At 42.0% G+C, this 14,986-nt stretch overlaps 2 protein-coding genes across 3 annotated transcripts in view; one reads left to right on the top strand and one right to left on the bottom strand.

Annotated features, from left to right (window-relative positions):
• LOC122402915 overlaps nucleotides 1-6,148 on the top strand; it is a 43,303-nt gene extending 37,155 nt beyond the window's left edge. For both annotated transcript variants that reach the window (XM_043406105.1, XM_043406104.1), the window contains 4 exons: nucleotides 712-945; nucleotides 1,588-1,839; nucleotides 3,908-4,038; nucleotides 6,025-6,148. In XM_043406105.1, the coding sequence (XP_043262040.1) occupies nucleotides 712-945; nucleotides 1,588-1,839; nucleotides 3,908-4,038; nucleotides 6,025-6,135 (728 nt within the window). In that variant the 3' untranslated portion in view covers nucleotides 6,136-6,148. The remainder of the gene's footprint in view (nucleotides 1-711; nucleotides 946-1,587; nucleotides 1,840-3,907; nucleotides 4,039-6,024) is intronic.
• A 6,342-nt stretch (nucleotides 6,149-12,490) lies between these two features.
• Nucleotides 12,491-14,986, bottom strand: part of LOC122402879 (fibrillin-2-like) — a 67,537-nt gene continuing 65,041 nt past the window's right edge. Inside the window, exon 21 of the mRNA XM_043406037.1 lies at nucleotides 12,491-12,872. Coding sequence (XP_043261972.1) covers nucleotides 12,703-12,872 — 170 coding nt within the window. The 3' untranslated portion in view covers nucleotides 12,491-12,702. The remainder of the gene's footprint in view (nucleotides 12,873-14,986) is intronic.

Genomic DNA, 14,986 nt, shown 5'->3' with positions numbered 1-14,986 from the left:
AGACGAAAGCAATAGGGGGCTCGAGGTGTAATGTATAGACGATTTGTTCTCGTAAATCGATTCGAACACAGTAGTCTCCGATTATGCGAAATAGAACCACGTCCACTCGAGTTCCTCGTAACCTGGTAAGGTCGCGTTTCTGAACCGCGATCGACCTTTTTTTTATCTCGGGTCGAGGCCGAGTTTTGCTCGTTGAGGATCGTGAATGGGATTCACCGCGAGTGAACGCGATAAAGTAACAGCCAGTGAGTGTCAGATTAGCAGTGTCCGATGGCTCGCAACCGCGAACGATAAGGCACGCGCGTGGGATGAGTTATCCATTAGCGAAAATTAAAAGTTTCATATTATTCCGCATATCTCCGTGACAGTATACCTAATGGATTGGTGAGGTTTCACCGACGAAAATTAGCTCAATTTCTACCTCGTACGGATTATTTTCAAGTAGGTACACGATGCTGGAATCGTTTTGAAAAATTTAAAAACTTTTTTAACTCTCTATAATCTGGCTTACTTTTGGCCGCTGGGGAAAGCGTAGGTCACAGATATGCCGGTAGATGATAAGAACGTGTAAAGAAAATCGCTCCAAGGAATTAACATTCGGATAATAGATTTTGTTTACCAATTGGAGAAATTGGAAAATGCGTTTGTTTGATAATACGATAATACAGACAGGCGACAAACACGTCGAGATACTTTTCTTTATTTTCTCAGATATAAACAGTATATCCTGTCCACCGCTAAATCCAGAGGGTCGAGGGTATTTAATATGTTCTCGTATGGCGACACCAAAATCGTGGAGGGGTAGAGTTAGACGAAAGGTGACCAATCGACCAGGTACCAAGTGTTACTTGAAGTGTCCCCACGGGTACCAACTCCACGGAGAATACGAATTAACTTGTCGTTCGGATGGCACGTGGGACGGGCCGAAGCACGGCGAATGTGTCAGTGAGTAAACCGATATCATGGAAAATAAGGATCTCTTGCTTAATTTCTAACTATTACAACGTGTTTTATACGAATCATCAATATTGCCCATTATGACAAAAATTCCAGTATCATTAATTACCTTCGTATTAACATATAACCCCGATGTAATCGTTTCGATTCAGACAGACATGTATAATGTATGTGTGCTTACTCGTGTATGGAATATAGAGTGTTTAGTTTATTAAAAGTTGTTTTAACAGGCTATTATTCTGCGCCTACGTTGAATCGATAGGCCAATGTCACCGTAGGTATGCTACCTACGAGCAAATAATAGGCGTTTCAAAGAAGAATACAAATCACCTAGCATCGAAGCAAAGAATTGGTGTCGCGAATCATTTTGTTCGAAAATACCGTGATAGTAAACGTGTTGAACGTATTAATATTTGAAAAAATCTGCAACGAAATGGTAGAAAAATTCATCCGTTCTCTCTAAGAATTCCAAGTCCCCTCTCTTTTCTCTTTGTTTCTGTTGTCAGCAAAAAAAGTTGTAAACAGATTCGACACGCACGGGTCGCGTCTAATAGAGTAACATAATGGGCAATTGAGAACGTGTAATAGGAAAAGAAAGATTTAACTACAGCTGTAAACGTTTTGTTGCAGGGTACGGGAAGCCTCGTTTAGAGTGTCCAAAGGACGTGGTCGCCGAGCTACCGCCAAGTCGTGACGAGGCGTTCGTGACGTTCGATCAACCGTCGACGGATCTCGATTGGTTCCGGTACGTTCGCTCGAAACCCTCCTGGGGGACCAGGTTGGAAGCAAGCCTGTTGCCCGGAGTGCACGAGATCACGTTCTTCGCACGACACCCGGTATCGAAGAAGCAGGCCAGCTGCGTGTTGCGCATCATCGTTAAAGGTGATTAATTAATGCATGCTCACGGAATCAATGCGTAACGTGTAAACTCCACGGATCATAATCGATATTGATCGTCAAACAGTACTATTAATCATTAATCAACGCGCGCGTCTGCTCCAAAGTTTGCATTATCGAAGGACAGAATCAAGGGCAATTAATCTTCTCGAGTTAAAGGACTGTGCTCGGAGTAACGTGAAAACAGTCTCCACGGCCTTTTACAGGATTGGATTGTTCTTATTGTAAACGCTTCTTCCGCTTCTCGTTTTTCACAGCGTTGTTGAACGGACGGAGGAACTTCATTAAGCGGATACAAAGTAACGAGACACTTTCTGACGAAGTAGGTACTTACTTGGAGCAAAGGAGGGAACAGTTTATTGCTTCGTTTTTTTTTTTTTATTTCACAGTCGCGTAGATCGGATTTATTTGAACTTTTGGCTGAAAATATTAATAACTCGTGGGGGGTGATTTTTCAAAACTTCCGCAAAGATAATCGGATATTTATTATTAGGAGTTTCGAAAGACCTCGTAGAAATTTTTAAGGCTTTATCGCGCGGGAGTCGAATTGGATCGCGGAAGAAAGAAACTCTGCGAAGTGATTCACGCGTCAATAAATTCAATTTTTCTTTTCTGCCACTTAAAATTCATCGCGACGAGCGGACCGGTTGCTCGCTCGCGACAAATAGACGACCACACCGTATTCATCAATCTATATTTTAAAGGCTCCCCGATTCACCGTTATCATTTAATTAATTTATCTTTCACTTTCACCTAGTCGGAAGACGGAGGATATATTAAAGTAACCCATACCGCGCGCGCGTCTGTTAAATTAAATGAAACTTTCCGCTCGTGTTGCGGGGAAGACTCGGAAACGAGGATCGTCGGATACGCATAAGTCGACGTCACAGCGAGTTTAGCGAGTATGGTTTGAACTGGGTATCGTACTCGCGTGTTTCTGACTGAAAACCCGTTACAGTATATTCGCGAATTTCTTCGGACACATTTTCCCCGGCAGTTTAACGCGTTGTATTGGCTCGGCAACTAAGTGATCGCGGATTTTCTCAATAAGTGGTCTTGGCACATTCTTTTCTTTCGTCAACGTGTTCGAAGCACCAAACTTATATCGTTTTCTAGTTGTTTGGACTTCCACCTTTAATTTAGTAAAAAAAATTGTTAATACCAAAACGTATGCTTTAAAAGAAACTTGTTACTCGATTTAACGTGTAAAGGAAAAAGAGAGAAAATATTAGTAAACGGTTTTCTATCGATCGAACTGTCCGGAGGAAGAGAAATTTTGCAGCCGAAGCGAAATTGAAAAAATTCGACTTTTGGCCAACGTCTCGAGGCAAATACTCCAACGTGCGGCGTCGACGTCGTATTTTCGCGTCGCGTTCCGTCCCGGTGCCAAGACGCAGGGGCGAAACACGGTTCGCTCGAAGGCACACTCCTCGGTCTAGCGCAGTCGTCGTATGCAAATTTTGCATTGCGGCTCAAAGAAGTTCCCTCCGTCTCCTGGAAAGCCAGCCGACGCTTTAATTAAATGCGTTTCCGGGATAGGGTTCGCCACAATGCTATATAATCTACGGATCGCTGGCCCTCGACCCGCAAATTAGATTATTCGACTGATCCTGCTAAATGCCTGACTGATTCTTGTTATCAACCGCCGAACCATTTACCCGCCAAATTCTCGATATTTCCTCGAATCTATGTTTTTATTCGCGTCGAGAAGGAAGGATGTTCGCAGCTGTAATTCGTGCCCTTTCACGGCCCAGTTTATATCGCGCGAGAAGATTTTAGCTTATTTTCGCGTATACGATACTTGTGCAGTTTCACGTTCTCTACCCGGTAGGCTAGCCTTTTTTCTTTCTTTATCTCGAATTTTGAGACATTTTTGTTCACGAAAACGAGCACGACAACCCTTGAATTCCAGGTGTACGAATATGTCCTGCGTGAAATCATGGAAGTCGACGTCGAATATTCCTGGAGTTGATTTCGATGATTCCGGAAACGCAGGAGCCGCCCGGAACAAGTTCGAGTTCAAAGTCTTTTGATTAGATTTGTTCGATTTCAGGCGGCGAAGCGCCCAAAGTCAAAGACTGTCCAAACGACATAGAGGTCATCGGGAAAAATGGGTCAGCGATCACGTGGACCGAGCCAATTTTCACGGACAATGTGAAGGTGACCCAGATTAGAAGCAACGAGGTCAGTGTTGATTATAAAGTATGTAATATCTGAACGATGTTCGATTCGACGTTGGGATCGTCGAATGTGTGTCATGTTCGTTACAGTGTGCTTGGTAGCATGGAAATAATTGTGCATGTTACGCGCAGCTGTAACAGTTCATCGTTCAAGAACGTATTTCTAAGTCGATTTAAAGTTAATTTCAAAATAAGCATAGAAGACATACATCATTTTCATACAGACATTTTTTCCCCGTAAAGGTAATAATTCGCACGCATATTGCTCGTAGACAGTTTCATAGCTTATTAATAATTACCGTAGATTACTGGTTTTCTATATTTTATCCTGGATAATTGTGTAATGGCATAAAATATTCGTCCGTGCTTAATGGATGCATGAATCCTGATCAGTGTGAAAATTGCACGCTGTGATCATTAACTTTGCACAAATTTTGCTATTTCGATAATGCGTTCCACGGGGCGAATGTATTTCACAAAGCGTTCACGAATATCTGAAAATGTACGAAATATTCCAGGACTTTAATGACCTGACCAAACTGTAGTGGATTGAAACTTTTCCATCGAATCATTTTGTTACGAATATTAAAGAATTAGTGGAACAAATGCAATATTACGAATGTTGACGTTAAAGGACACTACAGGGTGGAGATTCGTTTAATTACATTGCTGGAATCGAGTGGATGAAAATACAGATGAGAACTCGTCGTCAAATATGGCGGTAATTTCATATCGCTCGGAAGAAAACCTTAGAAAGGGAGGGAAATTGTGGAAGAAAGAAGAAACGTTAGGAAAAAGTAAGACACCAGGAGGTAGACATGCATACGGGAACCGCAGTTCAGAAATGCTTCTCCTCGAGTAAAATTAGTCCTGAAGAATTTTTTCCTTCGGAATTTCGCGGTAGTTTCGCGTGGCCAGCGGAGAAGAATATTTAAGAAAATTTCATTAGAATGGAAACTCGAGGCGCTTAGCTTTTCCCAACAGTCCCATCAGAATTCGTTTCAATATTCTCATACTTGAACCTGAAAACGCGCCATTACGTTAAACCTTTGCATTCGAGCGACGTGTATATACGTTCTAAACATTTTTCTATCAACTACAATATAGTTTAGATCGTTTCATTGATTGTTTGAATTTTTTTGTTGCAACGAGAAAGCTGCGCTTTGAATGTTGATTCGATTTACGCATTGGTTCGAATCGCTCGTGTAAACTGCGGAAAGTTTGCCGAGAATTTAAATTACCCAAAGTTTACACAGAAAACGATCTATGTTTCCATGCAAATATAGCGTAACAATTTTGTTTACCAACTGCTTCTCCATGGCAAGTCACGTTTCGCGGCGCATTGTACATAGAATATGAGACTGTCAAATAAATACTGTACACGTTTTACCTTCGCGGAGAATTCTAAATCTCTTGCCGCACCCTGCAGACGTTCCAAAGATATCAAATTCTGACAAAAACCCAATGTACAAGAGCGTGGCGTTTGAAAGTAGAAAAATCATTTCAAGTAGTTCGTGCCATTTTGATAGTTTCGTTATCACTCTTTAGCGAAATATATACGGGTGGCAATACAGTTTTTAATGTGTTAATTTGTTAATTTTCATTGGTAATTAATACATCGATAGGCGCGCGGCATCGTCTTTGAAGTTTGAACCGTCGCGTCGGGAGCATCTGATACGAGATTCGATCGTTGTTTATTTCGTTGATCCCATTTGCTTTCCTCGTCCGATGGCACAATCACGCGAAGATTGGCCTCTGCTCAAGATCGAAATCTCAATCTAGATTTTGTTACACAAAAGCATGAACTACTCTATTCATTGGATGAGCAACTCTATGGAACGCTTCTGTACAAGTACGGTAAAAGTAAAAGATCCATGCGGTAACGAAGGTTTCAGGTTGCATCGAGGAAGCAGGATCGTCGTAGCTTCCGTAGCTTTGGAGATCGTTCAGGGGTTTGATCGTTCGAGCACGTTTTGCCCGCATGTTTCAGAGTCCTGGGCGACGTTTTGACTTTGGCGGGCACAGGATAGAGTACGAAGCCACCGACGAGGCCGGCTGGTCGAGCAAGTGCGTGTTCACCGTGGTCCTCCGGCAGGAGTGAGTCCTGGCAACCACGATCAAGCGACCGCCGTAGGGGGGGAGGGAAAGGTTAGAGGGGAGGAAAAGAGAAGAAACGGTGCAGAAAAGGAAATCCAGGTAAAAATGGGACGGGGGTGGTGGTGGTGGTGGTGGTGGTGGTGGTGGTGGTGGTGGTGGTGGTGGAGTAAAGGTAGCGAGGTGGAAGAATAACGATAAGGTAATATAAATGGAAATGCTCTAGAGTCGTGCGCACCCACCCTTCAGCGTGTGTAATGGATTCCGTTTTATCCGGAAGGTTAAACGCGGACGAGACACGGATATCTTTCCGCGCTACATTCGCGAGCGTATGTTTGTACCTACGAGTATTGCATTTTACCGGGGAATCGTCATCTTCCAGAGTATCCGAATAAATATACTTCGACTTGATTTAACTCGTTATTAAGAGAGATACCGGTCCACGATTCGATAAACGTTTCAAGTAGGACGTCCGTTTATTTTGTTGAAATATAAAAATAAGATTAACAATTACGGTTCGACGGAATGAGAAGTTAATAATGGATTATGTAATATTGAAAGTTATTAACTTCCAATGTCACGTATTTTATTTTATTGTACGAAACTTGCATGTGCTCGAAAATTCAGAAACGAGAGAAAAGAAATGTATAGAAGTAAAAATAAGTATATGTGAATTTGAAATATACTCGACGCGCGTTTTGTTCGAGCGTCTGGTCCGATGTACTCGCGGTTGATTTTCCGGGTGGCTCTCGACGATCCACAGGTTTCCCCGTTGCGCTTTCGCGTTTTCCATCTCGTCTTTCTTCGCCGCGGCTACACGCGGCCCGCACACAGCGAACTGAATTTATCCTGGATTTGACGGTGGGGGGGGCCTCGATCCACCGGCGTTACAGCGATCACGATCGACACGCTCGCGGAGATCTAGGAATTTCCGGACAATACGCGAACGGTCTACGGAAATTACGTGTTTCCAAGCGTCGATCGTGACTGTCGTGTCCGCGTTGCCAAGGACGAAAGAAGGGAAACGTCGATGGCAATTTGCACGCACGACCCATGTACGGTAGAACCTCCATTATCCGTACTAACAAGATTATTCGACCTAAGGAAATTTTCGTACAATAGAATACACGCTTCTCTCGGATCGATCCTTCTATATTTACATTATTTTATATTAATCTTCAACTTTCTTTTTTAAATACGTTGAAAATAGAATTTGTAGATAGAGAGATACATACCGCATGGACCGCCCTGTACAATTAAATCGAAACACGATTTAATTTTCCACGATTTCTAAACATCCATCGATCCTTTCATATTATCCGAGTTTTCGATTATCCGGGTCCAGTGTCTGTCCACAATTATCTCGTATAATCGAGCCTCCGGTCTGTTCCAAATGATTGACATCGCGCGTTACGTCCTCCCCCTCGACGCGGCATTTGTCCAAAGTGTTTTCGTCTATCGGCAGGCGGGTAAACTCGTTATTCAGGGGTGGTCCGTTTCGAACGCCTCCTCCTCTACGTGCACCGAGATAATCTATCGGTGAATTTTTATGCAAATCTCGTGCCCGCCCGCTAGTTGTCATTTACGCGAACGAGTCTCGTCGGTTACAGGGCCCCGTTCGAAACGAGGATGGACGGATCATTTGCATGCATTGTGGCGCGCCCTCGCGAATTTTGCATTCGTTTCTTTTCACGGTACAGCGATCGGGGGTTGGCTGCTGGTGGACGTCGAACAGAGCTTGGATCCGATTCGATGGAAGTCGAGGATCGATCGATCCCTCGGTGTTTCGACGATGTTTCTACGGGGCTCGCGAAACCGCTCCGCGATTAATTTCGAAATTGAACGCTTCGCCGGGCGCGCGTTGCACCAGACAGCCGGAAACAACGATAGTTTTAGTCTTGTCCGTGATCGTGTAAAGGGCGGTTCTGGTATCCGTTTCTGGAACCGAACCGGATTTATGGAAATTACAAAGTTCGCGAACATCAAAGCCACGCTGAGTCGATGTACTTACGTGTTACGCGTTTCGCCGAACGGGCGCCGATCAACGGGTTAAGCGCCACGGGTCTTTAATTCCCGCCGATTTACATTTACGGTTTAACGCGCAAATGTAATCTTCGACTCTCTCCGAATTACACGCTCCTGATTCGTTTTCGAACGCGTATCATTTGTTGGCTGCCCGCCTACGAACTGAACAGCTTCTAGCTTCTTAGCTACACGGTTGAACAGTGTTCGAATTCATCGTTTAAAGCACAAATAATATTCTACGAAAATTTTAACGAAAAACTTTGTGTCTTGTACGCGAGCCCGTATGAGAGAAGCAGTGAAAATATGACATTGAACGACGTTAAAGGGACGTACAAAACAAACAAACTAAATAAATAGAAAATCAGATATTCTTTACTAGCAATACAAACGGTGTCGTTGTTTGGATGAACGAATAAATGAAAAGTACGATCGGATAATAAATGTTCTACTGTACAACGTTTCTAAGTAAATTAAGTAAATTAATATTATTTCCTGAATAATTATCGAAGAACAATACATCCAATAGCACTACGTTGTGACTATTACGTATAACAGTCGGATCATGTAAAACTACGTATATTAGTTAAACGACAAATGTTACAAACTGATATATATTATATTTTCTTTTCGAACGGTCGCGTTGATTGTAGCGGCCATCGTGTATGTAAATTGTTTAACAACCTGACGACGAATTGTGTAATTGTACGTTTTAGACTACGTTTGTTGCAAGCGATGGCAAAGTAAGTATGTTTAGTTTACAAGATCCACACGACACGCGTACCACGCATTTCTACGTTTCTCGTCAGTTACGATACCTCTGAATTTTGAATCGCCGATTTTGTTAAATTTATTACTATTTATTACGTCGACTAAGTTTTATTTATTTATCCATCGAATCGATTGGTTTGTATGTGCATCCATAACCACTGTGTAAAATACGTATTAAACGGACGATGTTTACAGAAAATCGAACGAATTCTTTTCTAAAAATATCTTTGAAAGTGTGCGTATTCTATATCCCTTTTTACTCGTACCTGAAAATAAATATAAACAAGCGATGGATTGAAAATCAGACCAGTGTATAAATAAAAAAAACACGGTCACTGATACGACAATTAACTTTCCGAAAAATCAACACGAACGCTTCGACATCGCGAAACGATGCGTTTTGTTTCTGATTTTTCGCGATGGTAAAAGGAAACGTTCAAAATTATGAATAAAATCACATGAAAAATACACGTGCCGTTCGTCGAGTGTATGGTTGTTTCATTTTGATTATGTTCTCTTTCTGAAATTTATTTTCATTTTCGAGCAATGGCGTCGGTTCGATGAAACCTTATAATGGCATCTATATTTGAACCGTGTGGAGTTTTTCGAAGAATTATGTTTCATTCATTCTGTGTTACGGTACAAGTACTGTGCGCGTTAATGCATCTCGAGGGGCCAGTAAGTTGGTCGGAACATCGGGTAAATATATGTATTTCTCCGTGCCTCTGGATCGTGTTGTTTTAATTTACTTGCAAGTTAAAAGTAAACTGCAAGCGTCGTATAGAATATTGGGTTATCGTTTAAAATATGTAAATGGGTAAAATACTTAAAATGTAAACGCGTGCAGTTAAAAATCGAAGCGTTCGGCGAACTCGAGATGCCAGCTTGAAGATTTAACGCGGAGGCGACTTATTTTTTGGTATTCTTATTCTCATCTAACGAAGGACGTGATGTGATTATGCTAATCGGTGAATTTTATTAGCGAACACAATTACTTGCGCGGGTGGAACGGTCGCGTCACACTGTCGAACTTTCATGCTGTTTTTCTCGAAACTACTTTTTCCGAGCCGGTGTCTCTAAAAGCTTCGATACTAATGAACCGATTTTCAAGAAACTTGCTACGCGTAGAAAGGAAATGTGTCTTTTATCGTTGGGGCTGCAATCACCACGATAATGATAATCGTGTTCCTTTTTTTATAAAATAATTCAATTGTTTCGGTTATCGATCTATCGAAATGTTTCATGGCTCGATTAGAAATTAGAAGCAAACGCAAGCATGGTATATATTTTCGCATTCATGGCCGATGAGAGCTCGTCGTGTTAATTAGCGCACGTTTGTCGGTGTCGTGACGTTTCTGTCATCCCCAGACTTCTCCTTTACCGAATAATATTGTCGCGAAGGTACTGAATATTTAATAAGCACCTAGCTAGACAATAGGCTATTAAGGAGACGCGAACCAGTAGAGTGAGTCACGGGGGATACCTTAACAGACAGCTTATATCGGCGGACTAGATTCTGCTTATTGTTGTTTCGTCTAATGCAGTTAAATCGGGTCACCCGAAGCGACTCCCCTTTATTCCAAATCAAAGATAACGATATACAGACGGTTTAAGAAGCGTCGAGAACATCACGAAGTTATCAGGTGTTTCAAATACCAATGTTCCAATGAAATAATATATTCCAAACGTTCGACAAATGCTTTTTAAACTTTAAAACTGACTGCATTGCTCGTGATGTTCTAAAGAAACCATTTTCTTGTCGTCCACTAGGCGACAAGTAGATTCAATAAAACCATCAAGTGGCAATAAAGAGGAAGCAATGAAGAACGCGTCCAAGTCATTGATTCAACATCGATGATATAAACAGTTTATCGATTGTCTGGTAACAAAGATAGGTTCGCTTTCAATAAAATCAATGATTCATGCTCGCACAGAATAAAATAACAGGCACTGTCGAATCATCGTTTACAATTGTCACGTTCTAATTCGAGAAAATGAAGATATTTATGGATACGAGAAACTGGAATGACAGTGAACGTATCGATAAATGTGCTTGTGGATTGGTTTCGTTCCTTCCCGGATGATCGATCGATCCTTTTACCGATAGTTTGTTCATTATCGTTCAGCGAGGTTCGAGGAAATTACACGTTCCTCCGTATCCTTGTTTCTCGCAAATTTACTGGCATACTAGCTGACAATAGACGCAGCCCAACGCAGTCAATATCCCTGGAGGTAACGATAGCCAATTATTCCATCAAGCATTCACGGCTGGCATTCAATGCCTTCTATGGGGACTACACACCCATGATAGGAATCCGTCTACGGAGGCAAAGTATTTAATTTAATCAATTTAGAGAAAGAAATAGACATTTTGCGTTTTGGTGTGTCGCAAGTGCTTTACCACTAATTTTCGTAGGGCCAGGTAATTGATAAAAAAGACCAGACATATAGGGTAAGTGAAGTTTTGTTTATTATTCATTGATATCCCTCCACGCCACTCGCATATCATTGTTAAAAATTAACGATCGATTATCGTCGCACGACGTTACAATAAATGTATAAAATTTATATATCAAATATATGTATGTATGTATGTATATATATTTTTTACAAAAAAATAAGACTAAAAAAAATAGAAGCCTGAACAATTCCTCCTCCGAGCTCCTGTTTCGATCTTACGCGATTAAAAGGCAGTGCTGGATGGCAATTTATTGTATGGCAGTTTTAACGTCCTACGAATGTACAGTCTAATTAATATATTTTCTCGTAAAGTATCTTTCGATTCGTGATCTTTGCAGATTAACCCCTTCGCGAGATTTAAACGAATTTCGTTGGAATTGCAAAGGTAGAAGTTGTTGCTCGATGAAGCGGTGGTGTTCGAAAGCTTAAACGTGGAAGATATTTTAATAAATCGACGCTTTAAAATTAATATTAAACAATATCGTTGCATGGTTCGTTACCGATCGTCCAACGTCTTCCATAAATTTCAATCGACGAACGTCTTTCGTTACCTATCTTCCATCGCTTCCCAGCTTGCCGGTTTTCTCGGTAAGGGTTAAAAGGCAAAGATCACTATCGATCGGCGCCATTCAACGACAGAAGAAATATCGGCTGGATCTCGAGATCTCGGGATCTGGGGATCCAGCGGATCTCGGCGGTCGACTCGTCCGCTCGCGCGAAATCGATCGGCTTTAATTAGACTTAATTAAAGCGAGGAACGAACTGGTAACGCCTTTTTCCTCCCCCATTCCTGTTCCGTTCATTATGCCCTCGACTGTCGAACGGGGAACTCTTGACATAATTTATGCGCGAGCCGCAGACCGGCCTTTCTTCGACAGTTAAATTACTTTCGGTTATTGCGGCTCGTTGTGGCACGACCAGCAGCCCGATCCTTTACCACTGACAACTCAACGTCCGCGAACATCCCTCACCCCCACCACACCACTTCTATTGAAAGTGAACTTTCCAGGATTAGAAAATTGAAAATTCTTCAAATATATTTTGATCGCTTGATCGCATGTTTCTTTGTTGTGTTCAGCGTCGCATCGACTACACGGTTATTGGCGGAACAATCGTTATATGTAGTAATTGATTCGAAATTTTTGAAAAACATTTTCGTATATTTCTGACAGTGGGTATACATTTATCGCGATGAGGTTTGCCCAGGGTTGGGATAAAATACTGTCGTCAAGGAACGAAATTTGTTCGATCTGCGGTTCAAAGGACGAGACGCGCTGGCATAGGTTGACGTTGGCGCCGCGTTATGCCGCGTCGAATGATCTTACGCGCAGCATTTACGTCGTGGCAGTATTCTAGTCTCGACACGGCCTCTGCCGTAATGGATCGTCGGGGAAGCTACGTGATCGGTCCTCGAGGATAGCTGCTGCTGCTGTTGCTGTTGCTGGCGTTGTCCCCGCAGTTGCTGCAGCTGATACTGTCTCGTGTGTCGATCTGCGAACAGACGGGCGAATTATTTGAAACGAGCCTGTCACGGGCGTCTGTCGAGCGACGCAACGAGAACTCGATCGATCGTGGTTCGATCGTCGTCACGTTCACGAACCCTCTGTTTCGGATTAATGAGACAGAGCGACGCCTCGTTTGCGCCCACGGTTCACCCAGGCCTCCGTTCCACGAGCTATGATTTTCAATACGATTACGGGATACTCGGCGAGCATAAAGAGTCGCGATAGAATCGAGTGCTTCCAATCTTCTCGCTGTTCAAAACGCTTTCGAAAAATTTACAGTTCTTATTTCATGTCTAGATTAAAATGCTACCATATTCTGCACAGATAATAAAAGAATGGAAAGCGAGCAGAGTAGAACAGAATTTCTAGCCATCCATATACAATAATGTGTTATAAATAAAACGTTAGAACGTTGAAGTAATCTATAACGTAACAGTACGAGGGAAAAAGCTACGCGCGCATCGCTAACGAGGAACGTAATAAGGCTTTATTCAAAGATCCACGCATCGTTCACTGTCGACGCTGTAAGTATTAAAGAGAAACTAACTAATATACCGGGCAATTACGAAAAAATACGTGCAATCAATTACCGCAAACGCTGCCTCGAATTTTTAATCAAATAAATCACTGTCGGTTCTCGTTCCGTTCGCGGATGAAAATTAACGTTTACCGAAAAGGAAAACGGTAAATCTGATATTAACTTTGGTAGAGAGATATAAATATTTTATCTCTCGCGATAGGAAAATTATGTCAGAGGAAAATTACATCGGGTCTTTCAAAGTAAGTACTTTCGAAGTAGGTACGCTTGTCCACGTCTCGACGACAACATTGTCTGTTACCGCAACGCCATGGCATCGTCATGGGCCACCTGGGTCCCCGTGGAGTCCTTTCTTCCCGCCGTCAAACATTAAACGATGCCGCCGAAGGCACACGGAAACGACGCAGCCGCGCGAGAGCTTATCTTTTACGCGCGGCAATATGATTCACTCTCCTTTCTTTCGAATCATTCTCAGACACGCACTGAACCCACATTCTCTTTATATGTATAACAAAGTATTAATTTTCTTTGGATATCCTGCAAACTAAGTATTCGTCGTCAAGTTGGCGCGAGAAGTTAAATTTCTTTGGTCAACCGCTCGACGATAGGGTAATTGAAGAACGATCTTTAGTGGGCAATTGACGCACCAAGAACTGGTTATTGTCTCATCAGGGCCTATCGATAGTTTCTGGTATTCGTTTAACTAGAATCGTTCGTGGGTCTTATGTCGCGCGATCAGAAATAAGTAGAACGGAATGTCGGGGTCTATCGTCACACAGGCCAAGCTACTGGAATACTTTCCCAGATGGTGTAATGTATGTCAGGCGACGTCGATGACGGTATCACCCTGACACAGAGCGCGACGCAGTCAATTTGAATACGGACGAGCGTCAATTTTGAAAGTATTTCTGGAATACGTTGTTGGAATTTCTTGAAATTTCGGTCAATTGAGAATAATTAAACGTCGAGTACGTATTCGGACGATTTCTCGAGATACTCGTTAAACGGCGCGACATTTGGTAAATTGATTCACGACCGTTTCGAGTTCCTACGAGAGGGAAAACGAATGAATCGCTCGAAATAATTACGGAATTATACGTAACAAGCTAAACGTACCCATTAGCCGGACAGTTAAGGTCAATTGTTGATTCTATTTTGATAGAAAAATTGAATTTACCAAATCGAAAGAAAACGTGTTGCGTAAAAACGTATATTTTGCAATTCGCGATGGAATTTTGAGCTCGGGTACACGTAAGTTATTTCAGTAAATGGAGCGAAATAAAAAAATTTATACGGACGACAAGACTTTCCACTTTGAAACTAAAATAAATAATTCTCGAGCTGAAACGTTAAAGGAAATAAATTTGCGTAAGATTCATGAATTTCAGCGGGGTTACGAAAATACGTACTAAGAGAAATTTTAAAATCAAAGTTTTGGTCTTCGAATTCAGGTATTCTAAAAAAAGAATTCTATCGCATAATAGAATGAATCGTATAAATAATTCTCCTCTGCGATTTAATAATATTGACGCGATGGTTTGAATTCAAATCGCTGCTAAACT

The sequence above is a fragment of the Colletes gigas genome, unplaced genomic scaffold (assembly GCF_013123115.1).
Source record: "Colletes gigas isolate AHSC1104 unplaced genomic scaffold, ASM1312311v1 Colletes_gigas_Sc00041, whole genome shotgun sequence".
Taxonomy (NCBI): Eukaryota; Metazoa; Arthropoda; class Insecta; order Hymenoptera; family Colletidae; genus Colletes; species Colletes gigas.
This window is presented reverse-complemented; position numbering and strand designations above follow the sequence as displayed.